The 22,088-nt window shown below is 62.4% G+C and overlaps 2 protein-coding genes across 5 annotated transcripts in view; one reads left to right on the top strand and one right to left on the bottom strand.

Moving 5' to 3' along the window:
* Positions 1–3,215: 3,215 nt before the first annotated feature.
* Positions 3,216–9,923, bottom strand: PHB (prohibitin). Of its 3 annotated transcripts, XR_005954933.1 has the most exons (8): positions 9,788–9,923; positions 9,261–9,386; positions 8,842–9,003; positions 7,342–7,484; positions 5,666–5,782; positions 4,820–4,915; positions 3,554–4,211; positions 3,216–3,491 (listed from the first exon to the last, which is right to left on the bottom strand). XR_005954933.1 is itself a non-coding variant. In XM_041465412.1 (7 exons), exons 2-7 carry the CDS (start codon positions 9,346–9,348, stop codon positions 3,999–4,001), a joined length of 819 nt encoding a protein of 272 aa, XP_041321346.1. In that variant the 5' UTR covers positions 9,349–9,386; positions 9,788–9,923; the 3' UTR covers positions 3,216–3,998. The 3 variants fall into 3 exon arrangements, 2 of the variants coding, with proteins under 2 accessions (XP_041321346.1, XP_041321347.1); XM_041465412.1 differs by having other exon boundaries at positions 3,216–4,211; XM_041465413.1 differs by having other exon boundaries at positions 3,216–4,211; positions 9,749–9,790.
* Positions 9,924–21,021: 11,098 nt separating this feature from the next.
* NGFR (nerve growth factor receptor) overlaps positions 21,022–22,088 on the top strand; it is a 14,360-nt gene continuing 13,293 nt past the window's right edge. For both annotated transcript variants that reach the window (XM_041465344.1, XM_041465343.1), the window contains exon 1: positions 21,022–21,110. In XM_041465344.1, coding sequence (XP_041321278.1) covers positions 21,069–21,110 — 42 coding nt within the window. In that variant the 5' untranslated portion in view covers positions 21,022–21,068. The remainder of the gene's footprint in view (positions 21,111–22,088) is intronic.

Below are 22,088 nucleotides of genomic sequence, written 5' to 3'. Positions count from 1 at the left end.
AACCACTGCCACAGCCACCAGGGGCATCAGATACAAATACCCTGGAGTTCCTGGCGTGAGGAAAACAAGGGACTCATCTTCCCAGCCCTTCCTTGGATCCCTGATGAGAGAGGGGAACCAATCCCTGCAGCTCTGCTCGAGCAGGACCTGCCCCAGAGCCCAGGTCCTTGTCAGCCCCGTTCCCTCGTGTCACCTCTGGTCCTGGCTGCCATCAGGGGCAGCTCTGGCCCTGCTCTGGCTCCGGGGTCCTTCTCTGCTGCATTTCCCTCCTCCCCAGGTGCCACCAGAGTTAAAACCCCTCCTGTGCCAGGAAAAGGTGACACAAATCTGCATTCCCTCCTGAGCCCCTGCTGGGGGTGGCGTTGGCCTCCCCTACAAACCAGATTTTGTCCAAGCAGCTCAGGGCCTTTCAGGGTGAAAAAAGTACAGCAAAAGTGGGGGAATGTGCTGGGCTAAGGGCTGCGGGCACAGCAGAACGTGCTGACACCCACCTGCAGGGCTTCCACAGGCCTGGACGCTCTGGGCTTGCTGAGGAAGCAGATTGGAGTTACTGCTGGGGTGCAGGGGGCTCTGCTCGGGGATCAGCGGCGGCTGCAGGGAGAGGGGGTCACTCAGAGGGGCACAGATGTGCTCACTGAGAAACGAACAGATCTCACCACTGAGAAATGATCTGCTCACTGAGAAATGAACAGATCTCCTCACGGAGAAATGAACAGATCTCACCACTGAGAAATGAACTGATCTGCTCACTGAGAAATGAACTGATCTGCTCACTGAGAAATGAACTGATCTCCCCACTGAGAAATTAACAGATCTCACTGAGAAATGAACTGATCTCACTCAGAGGGGCACAGATCTCCTCACTGAGAAATGAACAGATCTGCTCACTGAGAAATGAACTGATCTCCTCACTGAGAAATGAACTGGTCTGCTCACTGAGAAATGAACAGATCTCACTCAGAGAGGAACAGAACTCCTCACTGAGAAATGAATAGATCTCCTCACAGAGAAATGAACAGATCTCACTCAGAGGGGCACAGATCTGCTCACTGAGAAATGAACTGATCTGCTCACTGAGAAATGAACAGATCTGCTCACTGAGAAATGAACAGATCTGCTCACTGAGAAATGAATAGATCTCACTCAGAGGGGCACAGATCTCTCTCAGAGGGGCACAGATCTCACTGAGAAATGAACAGATCTCCTCACTCAGAAAGGAACAAATCTCACTCACTCAGGGGCACAGATCGCCTTGCTGAGAAATTAACAGATTTCCTCACTCAGAGAGGAACAGATCTCTCTCAGAGGGGTACAGATCCCCTCGCTGAGAAATGAACAGATCTCCTGACTCAGAGAGGAACAGACCTCACTCAGAAATGCACAGATCTCACTCAGGGGCACAGATCCCCTCACTCACGGGACACACATGTCCCAGCCCAAGGTTGCTGTGCCCTGGGCAGGCTCGGGGCTCTGCCTGCTCCCTGTGTCCCACACGGCTTTTAGGGCTGGAATGTTCTGGCAGTGCCCAGCCCTGCAGGGCTGCGGGAGCTGTGCTGCTCCCACGGGAGCTGTGCTGCTCAGGGGCCTGGCTGTGAGCTCTGGGCTCCTCATCCCCATTCCTGAGGAAGATCCTCAGGAAAACTCCTCCTGGAGCAGCTCTGGGCTCCTCATCCCCATTCCTGACAGGAGGATCCTTGGGAAACTCCTGAAGCAGCTCTGCCTCATCCCTGTTCCTCCTCTGAGGATTTTTGGGAAACTCCTCCTGGAGCAGCCCTGGCCCTTCCCCCTGTGCTGTGTGAGGTCTCCAAACGCTGCCAGTTCTGCCTCGGGCACAGCCTGCACCGGGCAGGACCTGACACCTTTGGGAGAATTTCTCCTACCCCAAAAGAGAGGAGCCCTCGGAGCTGCTCAAGGATCCTGGAAAGGGAAACTGAGGCACGGACAGTGCTGGCACCTGCAGCTGTGCAGCCCAGCCAGGTCCAGGTTTATCCTCCAGGTGTGCTCAGGATGCTCTGGAGCAACGGGGGAGGAAGCAGAAGGGGAACAAAGGGATTTTCCTGCTGGGTTCTGCCACAGGAAGCCCTGGGAGCCACCACCGAGCCCAGTGTCACCGCAGAGGAGTTCCAGCAGAGGAAATTCCTGTTCCCTTTCCCAGTCCGGTGTAAAAGCACAATTAAAGATTGATTGCCTCCAGGCAGCAGAGCTCACACCCAGCAGCACCCGGGGAGTGCTGGCAGCTCCACCACGACTGCACCATCAGAGCCAGCAGCCTCTGCACAAAAAACACCAAAAAATTAAATTCCCCTTTGGCTAGCCTTGGCTTTGTGATTTTTTTTTTTTTTTTGCCTTTTTAATTTAAGCACAGTACAGATACCCCACAGGGGAAGTTCTAAAGTCCGTGCTGGAGCAATCATTAAATGAAAATGTCACCACAGCAGGTGCTGGACGTTTCTGTCCCTGTGGAAAAGGACACCTCTGCTCACACCGGCATCAAAGAGTGCAGGAAGGGTCCTTGGCTGCTGAGGGACAACCTGGTTTAACTGGGGTCCTGTCCTTGCCCAGCCCCTCTTCCCGAGGCTCCCACTGGAATTGTGCAGTTCTGATGGAAAACAGTTCCAGGAGGGGCAGCCGGGCCCCGCTGCCAGCCAAGGAATGCTGAGCCCAAACCTGGCCCTGAGGGTCGCAGCCTGGCCTGGGATGTGATTCCTGCTCTTTCACGTGTCATTCCTGCTCTTTCCCGTGTCATTCCTGCCCCCCACCCCTCTGTTTTTCCCAGGACATTTTCTGCTGGATCCCCTCGGGTACAAACAGCACAAAGGGAGCCGTGAGGAAACTCCTCCCCATCTCCTGCTCTCCCCAGCTGCCAGCGCTCCAGGGCAGGGTTTGGGTCCTGCCCCACCTCGGGGATGGTTCCAGCTGGCTCCAGGGCAGGAATTATCCCGGGTTTGGGCCCTGCCCCACTTGGGGCGGCTCCAGCCCAGCTGCAGCAGGGCCAGGCTCCCATTCCAGTGCCCAGCAGATCCCGGCTGCCCCAGGTGCTCTTACCTGGAGACAGAAATCCAGTCAGACTCAGATCCCAGGCTCTGAAGGTGTCAGGATGGATCCCTCTTGGCCAGGACTTTTCCCAGCCACCCCAGCCCGAGCAGCAGCCGTGCCCCCCGAGCCCAACCCTCACTTCTGAGACAGCAGCACAAAAAAAAAGCAACGACCCAGCGTGCCAGCCTTGGGACTGTGACATTTATTGAAGGCTGGTTACACAATCTCACCCTCCTCACAACTCCCCTTCCCTGGGAAAAAGAGCACAGAGGATTTCTGCCCCTGGAGCAGCGAGGGGCTGGCACAGGAGCCCACGGGGCAGGACAGGGACAGCTCAGGGGCAAGGAGAGGAGATCCCCAGGCCCAGAAGGGTTTCCCCAGAGGGAATCTCTGCTCCTCTCACCCCCACAGAGCCCTGCCCTGAGCTGGGGTGTCCCCAGGCTCTCAGGTGACACCTGGAAGCACTGGCATGGCTGAGGGCCCTGAGCTGAGGTGTCCCCAGGCTCTCAGGTGACACCTGGAAGCACTGGCATGGCTGAGGGCCCCGAGCACCCCTGTCCCAGCCCAGGGGCAGCAGGTGGGGACAGCCCCAGCCAGCCTGAAGGCACTGAGGCAGATCTGAGCCCTGATCGATGCCGCACCCGCGGCCAGGGACTCACATCCCAGGAAAACTCTGCTCCTGCTGCTCCACCTGCCCAGAAAGGGGCAACTCCCAAATCTCACTTTCTGAATTCCCCAATTTTCCTGAACTCCCAGATTCAGAGTCCCTGAAGGCAGCGCTGAGACCGCACAGGGGAGGAACCGCAGGCCGGGAGTCGCGAGCGTTCACTTTTATTTGATTACCCATCCAAAAAAAAAAAAAAAAATCCCTCCAATTTCCAAATTTCCGTTTCCTCCGCGAGGAACTTGCAATGATTTTTTTTTTTTTTAGGTGTTTCCCTGGCAGGGCAGGGCAGGCTGGCTCACTGGGGCAGCTGCAGCAGCACGGACTGTCCCGAGGGCAGGTAGGTGATGTTGCGGGAGCGCGAGAGCTGGTACGCGATGTCCTCGGCCGCCTCCAGCTTGCGCAGCTCGATCAGCCCGTCCCCCGCCGTGGCCAGCGAGTTGGCAATCAGCTCTGCGGCCTTGGAGTCGCCCTCTGCGGAGATCACAGCGGCCTTCTTCTGCTGCTCGGCCTGCGGGGAGAGCAGGGAAACGGGAGTGGACGGACGGGTGGACAGGCAGACCGACGGACGGAGCCGCGCCGCCCCGCGGGGTTTCCCCCAGCCAGGGCAGGTGGAAGGGTTTTGGTTTAGGGTTTTGGGTTGCTGAACTGTGGGATAAAAAATAACTGATTTGTCTACTGTGGGAAAAGGAAAAAAGGCAATTTCAAGCTGAATTTTGGTGATTTTCCACCCCACCCGGAGATCCCCGTTGTTTGGCAGCTCCCTGGGGATGCTCCCAAACCCAGAGGTCTGCAGGCAGCTGAAACGTGAGCTGACACAAGAGATGAAAACCCCACTGTGCTGCTGGAGACTCCCAGCGATGATCCAGAGTGGATCCAAGCAGGGATGACCCAGGAGGAAACCTGGGATGACCCAGGAGCCAACAGCAAGCACGGCTGCAATCAGCTGTGGGGTGGAAGGAGGAACCTTCTCCAGCTGGGGTTACGTTGGATGTTGGGGAAAAACCATTTCTGATCAGCACTCCAGGGAGGCTGGGACAGGATATTATTCAAGGAAAAACCTCTGGAGAGGGAAGGGGACAGCAGAGGCAGTCCCAAATGTCCAGAAGGAGCAGGTACCTTCTCCACGATGAAGCGGGCCCGCTCGGCCTCCTGCTGCGCCACCTGCTTCATCTCCACCGCCTCCGTGAACTCCTTGCCAAAGGTCAGGTGGGTCTGGGGGCACAAACCCAGCCAGGTCACAGCAGGGACAGCTGCCAGCAGCTCTGCTGCCACAGTGACACCGGGATGGGGACAGACACCGAGATCCCCCAAAGAAATCCCTCCCAATCCCACACCCGACCCCAGGGGAAAGCTCCAGAAACAAAGTGTCCAAATTCCCCTTTGGCAGAAACAAAGTCACCTCCTGCAGGGGCTTCCTGCCAGCCCCGCGCTCCCAGCAGGGTAAATTTTATTTCTGAAGGGAGCTGGAGGGCAGAGCTCCCTCCTTGGATATCTCAGCAGAGGAAGCAGTGGGAATTTTCTGCTGTCCCAATGGGAATGTTCTGCTGTCCCAGTGGGAGTTTTCTGCTGTCCCAATGGGAATTTTCTGCTGTCCCAGTGGGAGTTTTCTGCTGTCCCAGTGGGAGTTTTGTGCTGTCCCAGTGGGAATGTTCTGCTGTCCCAGTGGGAGTTTTCCCTCCTGGTGTTCCCAGGGGTGCCTGTGGAGCTGCTGCCCAATCCCAAAGCACCTCCAGCCCAAGCCATCCCCCTCAGCAGCTCCTGTGGGGTGACAAAAGCCCTGCGCAGGGAGGGCTGAGGCCACCCAGAGGCCACCAAGGGCTGCCCAAGGTCACGGGGACAACAGCCGAGCTGTGACCACGCCGTCCCTCCAAACACAGCCACGCGTGTCCAAGCGTCCAAGCGTCCATCCCACCACGCTCCGGGCAGCCAGGATCCCCTCCCGGGCTCGGAGGCAGAGCTCACCAGGGACACGTCGTCCAGGATGAGCCCGAAGGTGGCCGCGCGCTCCGTGAGGTCCTCGCTGACCTGCCGCGACACCAGCTCCCGCTGCGTGATCAGCTCGCCGGCGTCAAAGCGCGCCTGCAACGGCACGGAGCGGCGTGGGACGGTTAGGGAACGGCAGGGACACCGCTGGGAACGGCACGGAGCGGCGTGGGACGGTTAGGGAACGGCAGGGACACCGCTGGGAACGGCAGGGAATGGGATGGAATGGGATGGATGCTGCTGGGAACGGCAGGGAATGGGATGGAATGGGATGGATGCTGCTGGGAACGGCACGGAGCGGGATGGAATGGGATGGATGCTGCTGGGAATGGCATGGAATGGCGTGGGATGGTTAGGGAATGGCAGGGACACTGCTGGGAATGGCATGGAATGGGATGGACGCTACTGGGAATGGCAGGGAACAGCAGGGAACGGGATAGGCAATGCTGGGAATGGCACAGAACAGGATGGAATGGGATGGACACTGCTGGGAACGGCACGGAACAGGATGGACACTGCTGCCAATGGGATGGCACTGGATGGACAGTGCTGGGAACGGCAGGAACGGCAGGGAACAACGTGGAACGGGATGGAATGGGACAGGCACTGCTGGGAATGGCATGGAATGAAATGGACACTGGTGGGAATGGGATGGAATGGAACACAATGGACACTGCTGGGAACGGGACAGACACCGCTGGGAACAGCTGGAACAGGATGGATGCTGCTGGGAACAGGATGGACACCGCTGGGGATGGGACAGACACCACTGGGAGCAGGATGGAACGGGATGAACACCGCTGGGAACAGGATGGACACTGCTGGGAGTGGGATGGAACTGGATGGACAGGGATGGGAATGGGATGGGCACTGCTGAGAAGGGGATGGAACGGGATGGACAGTGCTGGGAACGGGATGGGCACTGCTGGGAGTGGGTAGTGACTGGACACAGCCCCAGGCTGCACCAGCGAGGACAGCAGCAGGAATTGTCCCATGGAAAGGCCCTCCCAGGGAGGTCAATGGAACACAATGGACACTGCTGGGAACGGGACAGACACCGCTGGGAACAGCTGGAACAGGATGGATGCTGCTGGGAACAGGATGGACACCGCTGGGGATGGGACAGACACCACTGGGAGCAGGATGGAACGGGATGAACACCGCTGGGAATGGGATGGACACTGCTGAGAATGGGATGGACAGGGATGGGAACGGGATGGGCACTGCTGAGAAGGGGATGGAACGGGACGGACAGGGATGGGAATGGGATGGGCACTGCTGAGAAGGGGATGGAACGGGATGGACAGGGATGGGAATGGGATGGACACTGCTGAGAAGGGGATGGAACGGGATGGACAGTGCTGGGAACGGGATGGGCACTGCTGGGAGTGGGTAGTGACTGGACACAGCCCCAGGCTGCACCAGCGAGGACAGCAGCAGGAATTGTCCCATGGAAAGGCCCTCCCAGGGAGGTCTGGAGTCCCCACTGAGGCATCCACGCCAGGCTGGATGGGGCTGGGAGCCCACGGCAGGGCTGGAGCTGGACCAGCTTCCAGGCGCCTCCCACCCAAATCAGGCTGGAACTCCGCAATTCCAGGGCACACCACGTTCCCCAGTCCCTGCCAGGAGAGCCCAGCAGCCCAGGGCGCGCTCACCACCACGGACTTGAGGATCTCGGTGGTGATGGAGGGCAGCACGCGCTCGTCGTAGTCCTCGCCGATGCTGGTGAAGATGCGCGGCAGCTGCGCCGTCACGGGCCGGAACAGGATCCGCAGCGTGATGTTCACGTTCTGCAGGTCTGCACAGGAGCAGCGCCGCCCTCAGGGAGCTGCCCCGAGCCCCCGGGGCTGCACAGGAGCTGCCCCGAGCCCCCGGGGCTGCACAGGAGCAGGGGGAGCTCCCCAGCAAACTCCCTAGCTGCGCTTTGCCATGAAAAATGAGCTGGTTTTGCTGTCCTGCTCCCCTTTGGGGTCCTGCTCTGTGTTGCTCTAGAGGGAGAATCCCGACCCCAGCAGTGTCACCTGCCCCAGGTGAGCTCCAGAGGGACAATCCTGACCCCACCAGTGTCACCTGCCCCAGGGGAGCTCCAGAGGGACAATCCCAGCCCCACCAGTGTCACCTGCCCCAGGTGAGCTCCAGAGGTCCCTCCCAGCCCCAGCTGCTCAGGATTTGGTGATTCACCAGAGGAAGAGTTCTTTGGTCAAAGACACCAAACCATTCCCGTGTCACACTGGGACTCATGGGATCTCCAGAGCCAGGGAACATTTGGGACAGGAGGATCTCCAGAGGTCCATTGCAGCCCCAAATATTTGGGACCTAAAGAGGAGCTCTTTATGTCCTTTATTAAAAACCTGAAACCATTCCCGTGTCACACTGGCACGAGTGGGATCACCACACTGGGGGATGTTTGGGCAGGAGGATCTCCAGAGGCCCCTTCCAACCCTGAATATTTGGGACCAAAAAGCTCCTGGAGCTGTTCTTTATTAAAGAGCCCAAACCACTCCTGACTGTTCCAGCAGCAGCTGGGGCTGGGAGGGACCTCTGGCCATGCCCCGGCCAGGGCAGGGGGCACAGCTGGGCAGGATTTGGTGATTCACCAGAGGAAGAGTTCTTTGGTCAAAGACACCAAACCATTCCCGTGTCACACTGGGACTCATGGGATCTCCAGAGCCAGGGAACATTTGGGACAGGAGGATCTCCAGAGGTCCATTGCAGCCCCAAATATTTGGGACCTAAAGAGGAGCTCTTTATGTCCTTTATTAAAAACCTGAAACCATTCCCGTGTCACACTGGCACGAGTGGGATCACCACACTGGGGGATGTTTGGGCAGGAGGCTCTCCAGAGGCCCCTTCCAACCCTGAATATTTGGGACCAAAAAGCTCCTGGAGCTGTTCTTTATTAAAGAGCCCAAACCACTCCTGACTGTTCCAGCAGCAGCTGGGGCTGGGAGGGACCTCTGGCCATGCCCCGGCCAGGGCAGGGGGCACAGCTGGGGCTGGGGTCTCTGGGCCCACACAGGGACACTCCAGGCCCTTCCTGGCCACCCTCACCTCACACTGAGGTGACCTTGCTCAGTTTCTGGCCCCTGCTCCACGGCCTGCACAGTTGCCGGTGCAGAAGGACAAACCCACGCCCCCGGAGCCCCCAGACCCACCTTTGCTGCCGGTGATGACGGGGACGTTGCGGGGCCGCGAGCGGCAGTCGAAGATGATGGGTTTCTGCACCCAGGGGATCAAAAAGTGGGTGCCCTCGCCCACCACCACGTCCTGCACCCCCCGGAAGCGGTCGAAGATCACAGCCCTGTGCCCTGCGTCCACTGCGGGGGGAAAGAGCGCTCAGGGAGGCCGCTGCTGCCGCTTAATTAACAGCACGGCTTAATTAACAGCGAAGAGGAGCTGCAGGAGGGGCTCCAGGGCCCCCCAGCCTGCTCCTCACAGAGCAGCTCCGTGACTGTGGGAGACAGGAGCTCACAGCCCTCGGTCTGCTTTCACTGGGCAGCAAAAGCCCGGAGAAGGCAGGATTTGCACAGACACACAACCCGCAGCGGTCGGGGCGCCCAGCGCTCCCCCTCACCGTTGTAGAGAGCGGAGTTGACGACGCCCCCGGCCACGGCCAAGCCCAGGCCGAGCTTCCCGATGCTCTCGAACACCTTGGCAGCCATCTCAGCGCTCCAGCCGCAGCCCCCGCTCCAGAGCGCTCCTGCGGATCCGCACATCGCTCAGACCTCACCGGGCACGGCCGGGGCACCGACCCCTGCCCGGGGCCCCAACCGGCCAGCGACCCCTGCCCAGGGCCCCGAGCCGCACCGGGGGCTCCTTGTGCCCCACAGACACCTCGGCCCCGGGCTCTCCCTCCCGTGACCGTCCCCGGGCCCGGACCCCGCAGCGCTCGGGCCTCCCCCGCACCCCGGCCCCGCACGCCCCTCAGGCCTCCCCTCCCCGCTCCCTCCTAGGCCGCTCGCCCCCAGCACGGGCACCCCAGGGGCCAAGGCCTCGCTGTGTCCCCCCTGCCCGCCCCCCTCAGACCGCGGCTCGGCTCGGTTCCCCGGTTCCCGGACCCACCGCCGCCCTCCCGCCCGCCGCTCCCGCCGCGCCGCTGACCTCCACATGAATCCGCGGCCGCCCCCCTCCCCAGCGCGCCTGTGCGCCGCGCCAAGACGCGCGCTCCTCATTGGCCCGCGCCTCCCGTGGCTCTCTGGGATATGTAGTTCTCAGCTGCCGCGCCCGCTGCGTGCCCGCCTATAGATTCCGGTGTACCCCGCGGCGGCCCGCTGGCTGAGCAAGGCCGAGCGCTATTGGCTGGGGCGGCGCACTGCGCGCTAGGGCTCTTGGGAGATGTAGTCCCGGCGGGGGAAGGCACGTGGGGGGCGTGCGGGGACAAGGGACACGTGGGGGACACGGGACAAGGGACACGCGGGGGACACGGGACAAGGGACACGTGGGGGACACGGGACAAGGGATACGGGACAAGGGACACGGGCGGGGGCAGCACTGCCCGCCCCCGTGGGACCTCAGGGACCTCTGAAGGTCACACAGGCAGGGTCACCTGCCCAGGCAGGGTCACCGGGAGCGGGTGACACGGTGGGACACAGAACGTCCGGAGGGACCCCAGCCCCTTCCTGGCCACCTGTCCCGGCCACCCTCCATGGGCAGCTCTCCCTCCGGCCGAGGTGGGACTTGTGGATAATTTCTGGGCACTGCTCCTCGTCCTGGCACCGCTGAGCAGAGCCTGACACCTCCTGGAGGAGTTTCCGTGCCTTGGTGGGATCAAAACGAGAGATTTCCACGGGTACCTGAGATATTTCCATGCACTGGTGGGATCCCTTTCCCAAAACGAGAGATTTCCACGGATACCTGAGACATTTCCATGCACTGGTGGGATCCCTTCTCTGAAATAAGAGATTTCCACGGATACCTGAGATATTTCCATGCATTAGTGGGAATCTCTCCAGTGACAGATTTCCCTGGATATTTGAGATATTTCCATGGATATTTCAGATTTTTTTCCCATGCACTGACGGGATCCCCTCTGCAGTGACAGATTCCTGTGGATGTTTCAGATATTTCCACAGAAATGTGGGATATTTCCTCTCTCAGCCTTCCCTCCTCCAGTCTACCGAGGCCCGGCTCCCTCTCTCTCCTCACCCGAGCTGCTCCCGACCCCAAATCATTTTTGTGGCTCCCTCGCGCCCTCTCCAGCAGCTCCTTGTCTTTCCTGGGCCGTGACACCGGGATTTAACGTCCCCCTGTCCCTGGAGCGGCGGGGACATTCCCGTCCTGTCCCCTCCCGTCCCGGAGCCGCTAGAGGGAAGCAGCGCTCTCCCTTTGGCTCCGGGAATCCCGAAAAACGGGGGGAAAAGGGAAAAAACCCCACCCCAGCCCCGCGCCGCGTTCCGCCGCCGGGTGACCCCTTTGGATGCGGGATCCGGGAGGGAAAATCCCATTAAATCTGGGATTTGTGGATCGGGATTTGCACCCCCTGAGCTCTGCTCCTCGCTCGTGCCCGATTCATGTTGCCTGTTCCCATCCCAATTTCCCATTCCTACTCCAATTCCCATTCCCGTTCCTGTTCCTGTTCCCATGCTGGATGAGCTCTCCCCATTCCCATCCCCATTCCCATCCCCATTCTGAATTCCCGTTTCCACTCCTATTCTGTTTCCCATCCCCATCCCCATTCCCATTCCCAATCCCTTCCCAATCCCATCCCCATTCCCAATCCATTCCCATCCCCATTCCCATTCCCATCCCCATTCCCAACCCCATCCCCATTCCCATCCCCGTTCCCGTTCCCATCCCCATTCCCATCCCCATTCCCCATTCCCATCCCCATTCCCATTCCCATCCCCATTCCCAACCCCATCCCCATTCCCATCCCCGTTCCCGTTCCCATTCCCGTTCCCACGGGATCAGCGAACCAGCGCTGGAACCCCATTATCGGGTGACAGCACCCCGAACCAGCTCTGGAACCCCATTATCGGGTGACAGCACCCCGAACCAGCTCCGGGCCCCTCCCCGAGCCCCCCGCGAGCCCCCGGTCCCGTTTTGGGGGACATTTCCTGGCGGCAGCGCGGGCTCAGAAGGGCTCATTGTCCCCCCCGGGCTGGGAACAAAGCGCGTTCTCTTCTCCTCCCCCCGCTCCCGAAACTCCAGGCACGAAAGCGCCGGGGCCGGGGGGGACCCGCGGGGACGCACGGGGGGGGTGGCGGGATTTGGGGTTTTTCCACCCCAAATCCAGTGTGGGGCTGGCGCTGAGCCCACTCCCACCCATCCCGTCCTTCGGGGGTCCTGGCCCTTCCCGGGGGGGGTCCCAGAGCAGCCCAGGGGGATCCTGGCCCTTCCCGGGGGTCCCAGCCCAGGGGGGTCCCGGCCCTTCCTGGGGGTCTCAGCCCTTCCCGGGGGTCCCGGCCCTTCCCGGGGGTCCCAGCCCTTCCCGGGGGTCTCAGCCCAGCCCTTCCCGGGGGTCCTGGCCCTTCTCAGGGGTCCTAGCCCTTCCCGGGGGTCCCAGTCCAGCCCGGGGGTCTCAGCCGAGCCCGGGGGGTCCCAGCCCAGCCCCACGCCCGGCACAAACCCGAATTAAGCTCAATAAGCGTTCAAATTCAATTAGCGAAACTGCATTAAAGCCCTGCGAGGACACGGCTCGGAGTGGAAACGGCCTTAATGTGATTTCGGCCGAGTTCCCTGCCGCGATTTGCAAGTCAGAGAAATCGAATTAGGGCTGTTTGCATTCTGAACTCTGTCCGCGCGGCCCCGCAGTGCAGCTTAATTAATCTGCTTTAAAACCCAGCCCGCCTTCCGCCCAGACAGCTCCAAAAATCCCCCCCCGGGTGGGCACCGGGACCCCCGCGCAGCCCCGGTGTGGGGGCGGCAGATCGCGGAGGGTTTGGGGAGCGGCGGGATTGTCGCCGATGTCACCAGGGAGTGACAGCGACCCGGGGTGCAGCCCCGAGCTGAGCCCCCCGTGCCGGGCTGGGCGGTGGGACCGGGACCGGGACCGGGACCGGGACCGGGACCGGGACCGGGACCGGGACCGGGACCGGGACCGGGACCGGGACCGGGACCGGGACCGGGACCGGGACCGGGACCGGGACCGGGACCGGGAAGGGGAACGGGAACGGGACCGGGAACGGGAACGGGAACGGGAACGGGACCGGGACCGGGACCGGGAACGGGAAGGGGAACGGGACCGGGAACGGGAGCGGGAGCGGCCCTCCTGCCAGCCCGGCTCCCCGCCGGGGCTTCTGGCTTCTCCCCGGTGCCACCGGCACTTAACCGGCTTTCCCCCGCCGGCTGCAACCGGCCGCGTTATCCGGGAAGGCTCCGGGGGCTGGGAATTGTCAGCTCCAAGGAAATTGGGGTCGGGCCAGGGAAAAGGGCAGCCCCCCCCAAATCCCCCATCCCCCCCCAAAGCCCGCATTCCCCAACCGCAGCCCCTCCGGTTCCCACCTTTCCCCATCCTCCTCTTCCTCGGGCTCGCAGGGAATTTGCGGAGCGGAGGGGTCTGGGCACCAAGAGGCGATCCCGGCGGGTTGGGGACATCCCCGGGGCGCGGGGACACCGCGGGAGGCGCCGGTGCCACCCTCCCGGCTGCCGCTGTCCCCGCGCAGGTGAAACGGCGTCCCCAGAAAGGGCTGCAATTAAAAGGGAGTTAATGAATCCTGACCCGATCCCTGCATCAGCGCCCGAACCTCTGACCCTGCCCGGCCGCGGGCTCTGGGACTGCGCGGGTTTCCATTTCCTTCCCAACTGGGCTCGGGTTTAATGCCCCGGAGGGGGAGAGAGGGGGGGACAGGGGCTGGGAAAGCCGGCCTGGAGGGGGGGCCCCCAAAGTCCCTCAAAATCCTCCCAAATCCCGCAAATCCCCACATTCATTCCCACTCTGGGACAAATCTTACTCTCCACGGATAAATCCTGCCTTCCCCAGATAAATCCTGCCCTCCCCGGGACAGATCCTTCCCTTCTTGGGATAAATCCTGCCCTCCCCGGGACAGATCCTTCCCTTCTTGGGATAAATCCTGCCCTCCCCGGGACAGATCCTTCCCTTCTTGGGATAAATCCTGCCCTCCCCGGGACAGATCCTTCCCTTCTTGGGATAAATCCTGCCCTCCCCGGGACAGATCCTTCCCTTCTTGGGATAAATCCTGCCCTCCCCGGGACAGATCCTTCCCTTCTTGGGATAAATCCTGCCCTCCCCGGGACAGATCCTTCCCTTCTTGGGATAAATCCTGCCCTCCCCGGGACAGATCCTTCCCTTCTTGGGATAAATCCTGCCCTCCCCGGGACAGATCCTTCCCTTCTTGGGATAAATCCTGCCCTCCCCGGGACAGATCCTTGGGATGGGATGGGTTGGGATGGGATGGGATCAGTGAGATGGGATGGGATTCATGGGATGGGATGGATGGAGTGTGATGGGATAATGGGATGGATGGGATCCATGGGATCCATGGGATGGGGGATGCTGTGGCCCCCCCAGGATGCGCAGCCCTTCGGGGCACAGGATCCGCCCGGAGCATCCCGGGGCCCGCAGGAATCCCTGGAAACGCCTCCCCCCGTTTTCCTGTGTCTCGCAGGGGCAGCCGCGGCCGCCGGGGGGAACAATCCGGGGCTTTGTGGAGCCGGAGCCGGCCCGGGGTCAGGGAGCCCCCGCTGCCTCCTGCGCCTCGGGCAGAGCCCCGCGGGGACGGGGGGGACAGCGCGGGGCCCCTCGGCCGGGAATGAGGGCAGGGGTGGGCAGGGAGGGACCGGGGGGGGGTCACAGATAACGGGGGTCACAGATAATGGGGGGGTCACAGACATTGGGGGGTCACAGATATCGGGGGTCACAGACATTGGGGGGTCACAGACATGGGGGTGGTCACAGATATCAGGGGTCACAGGCACTGGGGGGTCACAGATAACGGGGGATCACAGACATTGGGGGGATAACAGACATCGGGGGTCACAGATATCAGGGGTCACAGGCACTGGGGGGTCACAGACATCAGGGGTCACTCCTGGGGGGCTCCCATCCCCTTCTTTCCCCCCCAGCACAGCCTCTTCCTGCAGCAGCCCTGCCGGGCGGCCCGCGGGGGGGCTGGGTGTCCCGTGGGGGCTTTGCCAGCCCCAGCCCCGTCTGAGCCCCCCCAGCGCTTCCATTTCTCGGCCGCCGCGGCTGCCAGGCCGGGCCCTTCCCGTGCCAAACGCGCCCGCAGCGCTCCCCAGGCGTCACTTCCCGCATGGCTCCGTCCCAGCCTTCCCATTCCCCGGCACCGGGAGCCTCCCGGTGGGACCCCTCCGCGCCTCCCCCGCTTCCGGGGCGCGTTAATTGCCCGCGATTGATCCCCCAAATTCCCCGCTGACTGCCATTAGGGCGGCTGGCGGCTCCTGGGGACGGATCCAGCCGCGCTCGGAGCGCGGAGAATCGAGGGGGGAAAAGGTGAAAAAGCCGCTTTTGGAGTGCAGGAAGGGACCCCTGGGGCAAAGTTTGTGTCACCCAAAAGCTGCCCTTGGCTGCGGGAAAAGCCTCGGGAGAGCCACCGGTCACCTCGAGGAGATCGAGCCCCGCTCCTGAGCTGTCCCTGGGGAAAAGCAGCCCCCGCTACTTTTTTTTGTTATTTTTTAGAAGGAGCTGCGGGCGGCGCGGGGCATTCCCAGTCCTTGGAGCGGCTCCCGGGGCCAGGCAAAAATCCTTTTTGAGCCCTGGGGATGCTGGCTCAGGGATGTGGGGGAGCCCCGGGCTGCCCCAGAGCCCTGGGGAGGGGATGGAGCTGCCGCTGCTGCAGCAGGAATTGTCCCTGGCAGATCCCGGTCCCTCCCCGCTGACTGGAAGGAGCCCGGAGCTGCTGGCTTGATAATGACGATTGATAAACGATTGATAAATGATTGATAAAATCAACTCCGGCTCCTGCCCGGGGCAGACCCAGCGCCCAGAACCTCCCCAGGGAGGGTGGCGGCCCCAAATCCGGGCTGATCTCCCTGGACGAGCCCATCCCGTCCCTTCCCGGCCCCCTCCCCTCATCCCCGGCTGCTGAGGGGGATCCAACGCCCCCCGAGCACCCCCGGATGGCGCAGCGGGCTCGGGATGCACCCCAGGAGCCCGGCACGGATTAAAGCCCCTGGCAGCTGGAACCGGGGAAATTCCAGCCCAGATTTCCAGGAAAGCTCCGGGTTTCTCCGGAGCGGGAGAGCAGAATGAGCCAAGAGGGTGAACGAGGCTGCCCGGGAAGGAGCGAGCTCGGATCTGGGTCAGCCGCCAAGGCAGGGCTGGGCCGGCCGAGCCGCCCCGGAGCATCCCCGGCCCCGGGAGAGGGAGCGGCGCTCCCGGCGCGGCTGCGGAGCAGGTTGCAGATGGGAGGGAAGGGAGACAGCCAGCGCTGCCGCTCGGGGCCATAAATTACCCTGCAGGTTTCCTAATGGGACCCTGATTTATCTCCTGTCTCTGTCTGGACTAATTGAGTTCATTCCGCTCGGTGATTCATGCCATGGAAATGGGTTCCAGGGAAAATGGGACCTCAAGCGGCTTCGGCAAATCCCCGGCGCTCTCGGCCAGGCAGCCGGAATGCTTTTAGGGGCGGCGGGTGGGCGAGGGCAGCAGCCCCCGGCCCATCCGTCACTGCCAGGGCGCGGCTCGGGTTTCACCGGGACTGCCGGGAGGGCCCGGGGGCAAAACCGGAGCGGGAGCGACCCCCGACCCCCGGGATGGGGGGGGACTGGGGGTCACAGCCCCCGGAAGGGACCCCGGGACATCCGGTGTGGGGAGGGACAGGGAGAGGGAAAATCCTGGGAAAACAGGAGGGAAAACTGGGCTTGGATGGATGGAGAGATGGAATCCATGGATGGATGGATGGATGATGGATGGATGATGGATGATGGATGATGGATGATGGATGATGGATGATGGATGATGGATGATGGATGATGGATGATGGATGATGGATGATGGATGATGGATGATGGATGATGGATGATGGATGATGGATGATGGATGATGGATGATGGATGATGGATGATGGATGATGGATGATGGATGATGGATGATGGATGATGGATGATGGATGATGGATGATGGATGATGGATGATGGATGATGGATGATGGATGATGGATGATGGATGATGGATGATGGATGATGGATGATGGATGATGGATGATGGATGATGGATGATGGATGATGGATGATGGATGATGGATGATGGATGATGGATGATGGATGATGGATGATGGATGATGGATGATGGATGATGGATGATGGATGATGGATGATGGATGATGGATGATGGATGATGGATGATGGATGATGGATGATGGATGATGGATGATGGATGATGGATGATGGATGATGGATGATGGATGATGGATGATGGATGATGGATGATGGATGATGGATGATGGATGATGGATGATGGATGATGGATGATGGATGATGGATGATGGATGATGGATGATGGATGATGGATGATGGATGATGGATGATGGATGATGGATGATGGATGGATGATGGATGGATGGATGAGAGATCAGTCCATGGGATGGGGAGAGGATCCCATGGGGCTGGCAGAGAACTCCGTGGCACTGGCAGAGAATTCCATGGGGCTGGCAGAGACCCCAGCCCAGCACAAGACCTCCCCAGGTCCCCAGACCTCTGTGCACACCTTGAGGGGTGGCAGGGATCCATCTCCCCATAAATCCAGCGCTGGGATCCCTCTTTGAATCCCCCAGCAGCCCCGAGTGCTCTCAGATCCTCTCCCCGCCCCGGGCTCTCCTCTCCCGCCTGGATCCGCTGCCCCCCTCGGCACTTTCCCTGTCGCTGTCATGTCCTGGCCCTCATTAAATCCCTCCTACAAGCCGGGATAAAATTGCTTTTACCCAATTTCCTCCTGGCTGTTTGCTGCCTCGGAGAATTCCAGCGTGGCCGAGCCAGCGCTGCCCGTCCCAATCCGATTATCCCGCCCCGATCGATCCCGGCTGCCTGACCTTTGGCAAACTCTCACCTGCCTCCCGGAGCGCCCTGCGTCCCCGCACAAATTCCCACCAAAGCCGCCCCGTCCCGCTGGGAAAGCGTTAATTAAAACAAAACCAATCGCGGGATGATTGAGGGGCCGGGAGGGCGCTGGGGCTGGGGAGCGGCCCCGCGGATCCCGCTGGGTGTACGGGGACACCGGGCTGGGTCCGGCCCCGCTCCCGGCCGCCTCCCGCAGATGCTCGCGGCTCATTTGCATAAGCAATGAAGGCAGCAATTAAGTTCCCTCATCATCTCGGCGGGCTAGGAAAAGAGCTCCCTCCTCCTGCGGCAGGCACTGCTGGGAAGAGGCTCTGGAGAGGAGAAATTCCCACCCGGGGGTGAAATTCCCACCCGGGGGCGAAATTCCCACCCGGAGGAGAAATTCCCACCCGGAGGTGAAATTCCCACCCCCTTGCACAGGGGAAACTGAGGCACGGCTGAGCGGGCAGCTGGAATTGCCAGCACAGCCACGGAGAACATCCCGGCCTGGAGTGGGCTGGGAGGAGCCCAAAAATCCACTGGATCTCTCTGGGCTGCACAGTGGGATTAGAGGGGTTGTTTTAGGGCCCTTCCAGCAGGAATATTCATCCTATTCTATTAAATCCTATTCTATTCTATTAAATCTTATTCTATCCTATTCCATTTACCCCTATTTTATTTCTAATTTATTTCTATTTTATTTCTAATTTTTTCTATTTTATTTCTATTTTATTTCTATTTTTTTTCTATTTCGTTTCCCTTTCATCTTTATTTCATTTCTATTCCATTCTATTCATCCCTCTTCCATTCCACCTTTATCTCGTTCTACTCCAGCCGAGCACTCAGTCAATTAAAACCAATCCCCACCCCCAAACCAGAAACAAACGCAGCGAAAAGCGCAGCCCTGAGCCAAGCAAAATAAAAAATCTCCTCTCGGCCGGCTCATCCCCACTGACACTCGTTTCCTCCCGGCTGCGGAATTCCTGATCCAGCAGCAGCAGCCCCGGGATCAATCGGTTCCCGAAGCCGGGCGGGGGAGAAGGAGCCGGCCCCGCCCGGGGGATCGATGGATCATCGATAACGCTGCCGCCGCTGCCGGGTGTGGCCCCGTCCTCCATCCCTGCCCGTCCCCATTCCCGGGATTCTCTCCCCGGGTTCCTCGGAGCTGCCCGGGCCCTGGTTTCTCTCCGGGGTTTGTTTTTCCCAGCCCGGCTCGGCTTTCCCGGAGGTTCCTCCAGGCCGGCCTTATAAGGGCCCGAGGATTCATCCCGAATCCCCCCCGCTGCCGGCAGGGTGATGGATGGCGCTGGAAAACACGGGAAGAAAGGGAAAAAGGGAAGGGGGGAGGCCGGGAGCTGCCAGGGAGGGGGATGGAGGGAGGAATTGCAGGCCTGGAAAGCTGGGAGAGGAACCCGAGTGGGGCACCCCGAGGGGAAGGGATTGGGTTTGGGGAGTTCGGGGGGCGCTGGGTCGCTCCTGCCCCGCGGCTTTTGGGGTGCCTGGAGCCTTGGGGTCACATCCCAATCCCAGTGGGAATCGGTGCCCGGGAGCCCTGGGCAGCACCGGGGGGCAATTCCGTGTCCCCTGTGTCCCCTGTGTCCCCCGTGTCCCCCGTGTCACCAAGCCTGGCCCTGCAGGAATAACAGGCGGGATGCCTCTTCCAGGGTTTTCCCGGGATGGTTCCCAGACTGGCACCAGGGCACGGTGGTGGCAGGGACGGGGCTCGGGGACCGCAGGCCACGGGCTCGGTGTCCCCAGCACGGGGAGAGGAGGAGGAGGAGGAGGGGGGGGGGGAGGGGGGGGGGGAGGAGAGGGGGGAGGAGGGATTTATCCAAGGGCCTGAGGAAAACATCTGGATTTGCCACTTGCTGCGGTAAATTAATTGCGGGATCCCGCTGTGCCAGCCCTGCCTCCCGTCTGCTCCCGGGAGTGTCCCCAGGGATGGTGTCCCCTGTCCCCTGTTCCCTGCAGCCGGGGGAAGCCCTGTCACCCCCTCCCGTCCCGCTGGGGCTGCGGTGTCATCCCTTAAAAACCCCTTAAAACTCTGGGATCGTGGCTGGCATCCCAACCAAACCCTGGGTGGGCAATCCCAACCCCCTGGTGGGCATCAAAAGCAAACCCTGGGTGGGCACCCCAGCCCCCGGGTGGGCACCCCAGCCCCCGGGTGGGCACCCCAGCCCCCGGGCACCTCCCGGCCGTTCCCACCTGGTCCCAGCGTGGCTCTTTGGCTGCGGGCGCTGCTCCATGTGGCTCGCAGATGTTCCGCCCGTGACGGAGAACAAACGGCAGCTTTGGCTCGGCTTTAATCCCACGGAGGAGCTGCGAGAGAGGGAATTCCGTGAAGCCCTTCCCGGGCCGAGCCGGGCGGGAGCAGCCGGCCCCGAGCACCTCGGGCTCTGAATTGGCTTTTCCATAGGAAATCCAGCGCCTCCCCGCCGTGACCCGCGGGATTTTGGGGCTGCAGGGGTGGGAAGTGCTGGATTTTGGGAGCCCCAGAAGCACCTGCAGAGCCCGGAGCGGGGAGGAAACACCTGGAGCCGGACGCACACGAGGCCAAATCCGCCGCAGGAGCCACCCCGGGGCAGTGACAGCGAGTCGGGGCCGTGCCCAGTGGCACCAGTGGCACTGCTGGGTGACCCCGCGGAGCTGACACAGCGCTGCGGGATGGGCAGCGAGCCCTGGCATTCCCAGCTGCCGGCGCTGTGGGATCGGGGAGGGCAGGAGGCCGGGCAGAGTCACCCTGGAGCGCCAGGACAAAGGAGGGTGGCACGCGGGACCTTTTAGGGACCACGGGACGCTCAGATGGGATTTCTTTGCTGTGGAGGGCAGAAACACAAAGATTTAATTCAGCCCCCGCCGCGTGTCACCCTCCGGGGGCCTCTCGGTGTCACCCGCACAGCGGGGACAGGCCTGGGGTGTCCCCGGGGTGGGGGTGCTGTCCCTTGTCCCCTGAGCCGGAGCAGGGCTGGTGACCCCATCCCGCCCCACGGGGCTGCGGTGGCACCGGCGACCCCGCCCCGCTGGGGACACGGCGGGGACGGAAGGACGGGGACGGACAGAGGGACGAGGAGGGGAGGGGATGCAGAGGGGATGAAGGACGGACAGACAGCGCAGAGGAAAAGCGATGGATGCGCTGAGGAGCCCCGGCGGGGCTCGGGGGAGCGCACCCCAAGAGCGCTCCATGGGCGGGCGGCGGGGCCGGGGGGCTCGGGGGGGCTCGGGCTTTGTGTGGCGGCGGCGGAGGGTGCGGGCTCGGCCGCTCCGTGATGCTCCGGGGGCGGGGAGGAGGAGGAGGAGGAGGAGGAGGAAGAGGGGGAGGGACTTGCAGCCCTTTTCTGGCCGCCGCCGCGGCGGAGAGCGGCAGAGCGAGGGCAGCCCGGCCGCGCTCCGGCTCCGGGGGTGTCACCGGCCCCGCTCCCCCCTCGCCATGGCCGGGCTCCTGCCGCTGCTGCTGCTCCTGCTGCCGGCGGTGAGTGCGGGGAGCAGCGCCCGGGGCAGCCCCGGGAGCCCCGGCGGGGAGGGCGCGCAGCGTCCCGGGGGCACCGGGAGCGTCCCCGGAGGCACCGGGGGGATGGAGAGTCCCCGAGACACCGGGCGGGGGAGGGATGGAGGGGCCCGGAGGCTTCACACGGGGGTGTTCGGAGGGTCCCGGGGACCCCGGGATGGGAGCCCCGCGGGTGAGGGGCACAGGCAGGAGCGGGGTCCCCGCCGTGCGGGGTTGGAGGGTCCCGGGGGCATCGGAGAGCCCCGGGGGGGTCGGACGGAGCTCTTTGGGGTGCGGAGGAAGGGGGCGCGGGGAGCTGGGTGGGGACGGGGGTCCCGCAGCCCCTCCGGTGCCGCTGCCCCGAGCTCTGCCGCTGCAGAGGGTGACGGAGCCCCAGGCCGAGGGGAGCGGGGACAGAACCCCCCAGTGCCTTCATCACCTGCCCCCCACGCACCCCCCAAACCTGTCCCAGACCTTCCGGGCTCCGAAGTGCCCCAGAGCTGAGGCTGAGACCCCTTTCCTGCCGGCAGAGCCCTGCCGTGTGCCCCAGACAAAAAACTTCAGGGCAGGGGGGGCCAGCAGAGAGGGGAGCGCCCGGAGTGGGGCCGGGGGGGTCCAGGCCAGCAGCTGGGGCAGGAACGGGGCTTTTTTGGGGGGCAGGGTTTGCCGGGGGTCCCAGGGGGGCTGTCAGGCAGCCGGACACCCCTCGGGCAGGATATTAAAAGCGGAGTTCAGCAGGGGCTGAGCGGCGGAGCGGGGCTGGCACCGCCGTGCCGGGGGGGTCCTTTCCCCTCACCCCCACGGGATCGCGATGGCCAAACTCCCCCGGGACCCCCGGGACAGCGGTCAGGGCCAGGAGGGTCCCGAGCTGTCCCAGCCGGATGGATCCCAACCATTCCCCCCCCCCCCCCCCCCCCCCCCCCCCCCCCCGGCGCGCGCCGGCGCCGGGCGGGGGGGGGTTTT

This window comes from Pyrgilauda ruficollis, unplaced genomic scaffold, assembly GCF_017590135.1.
Source record: "Pyrgilauda ruficollis isolate IOZ18807 unplaced genomic scaffold, ASM1759013v1 scaffold189, whole genome shotgun sequence".
Classification (NCBI taxonomy): domain Eukaryota; kingdom Metazoa; phylum Chordata; class Aves; order Passeriformes; family Passeridae; genus Pyrgilauda; species Pyrgilauda ruficollis.
The sequence above is the reverse complement of the archived record's forward strand: the minus strand, read 5'-3'. Positions and strand labels throughout refer to the sequence as shown.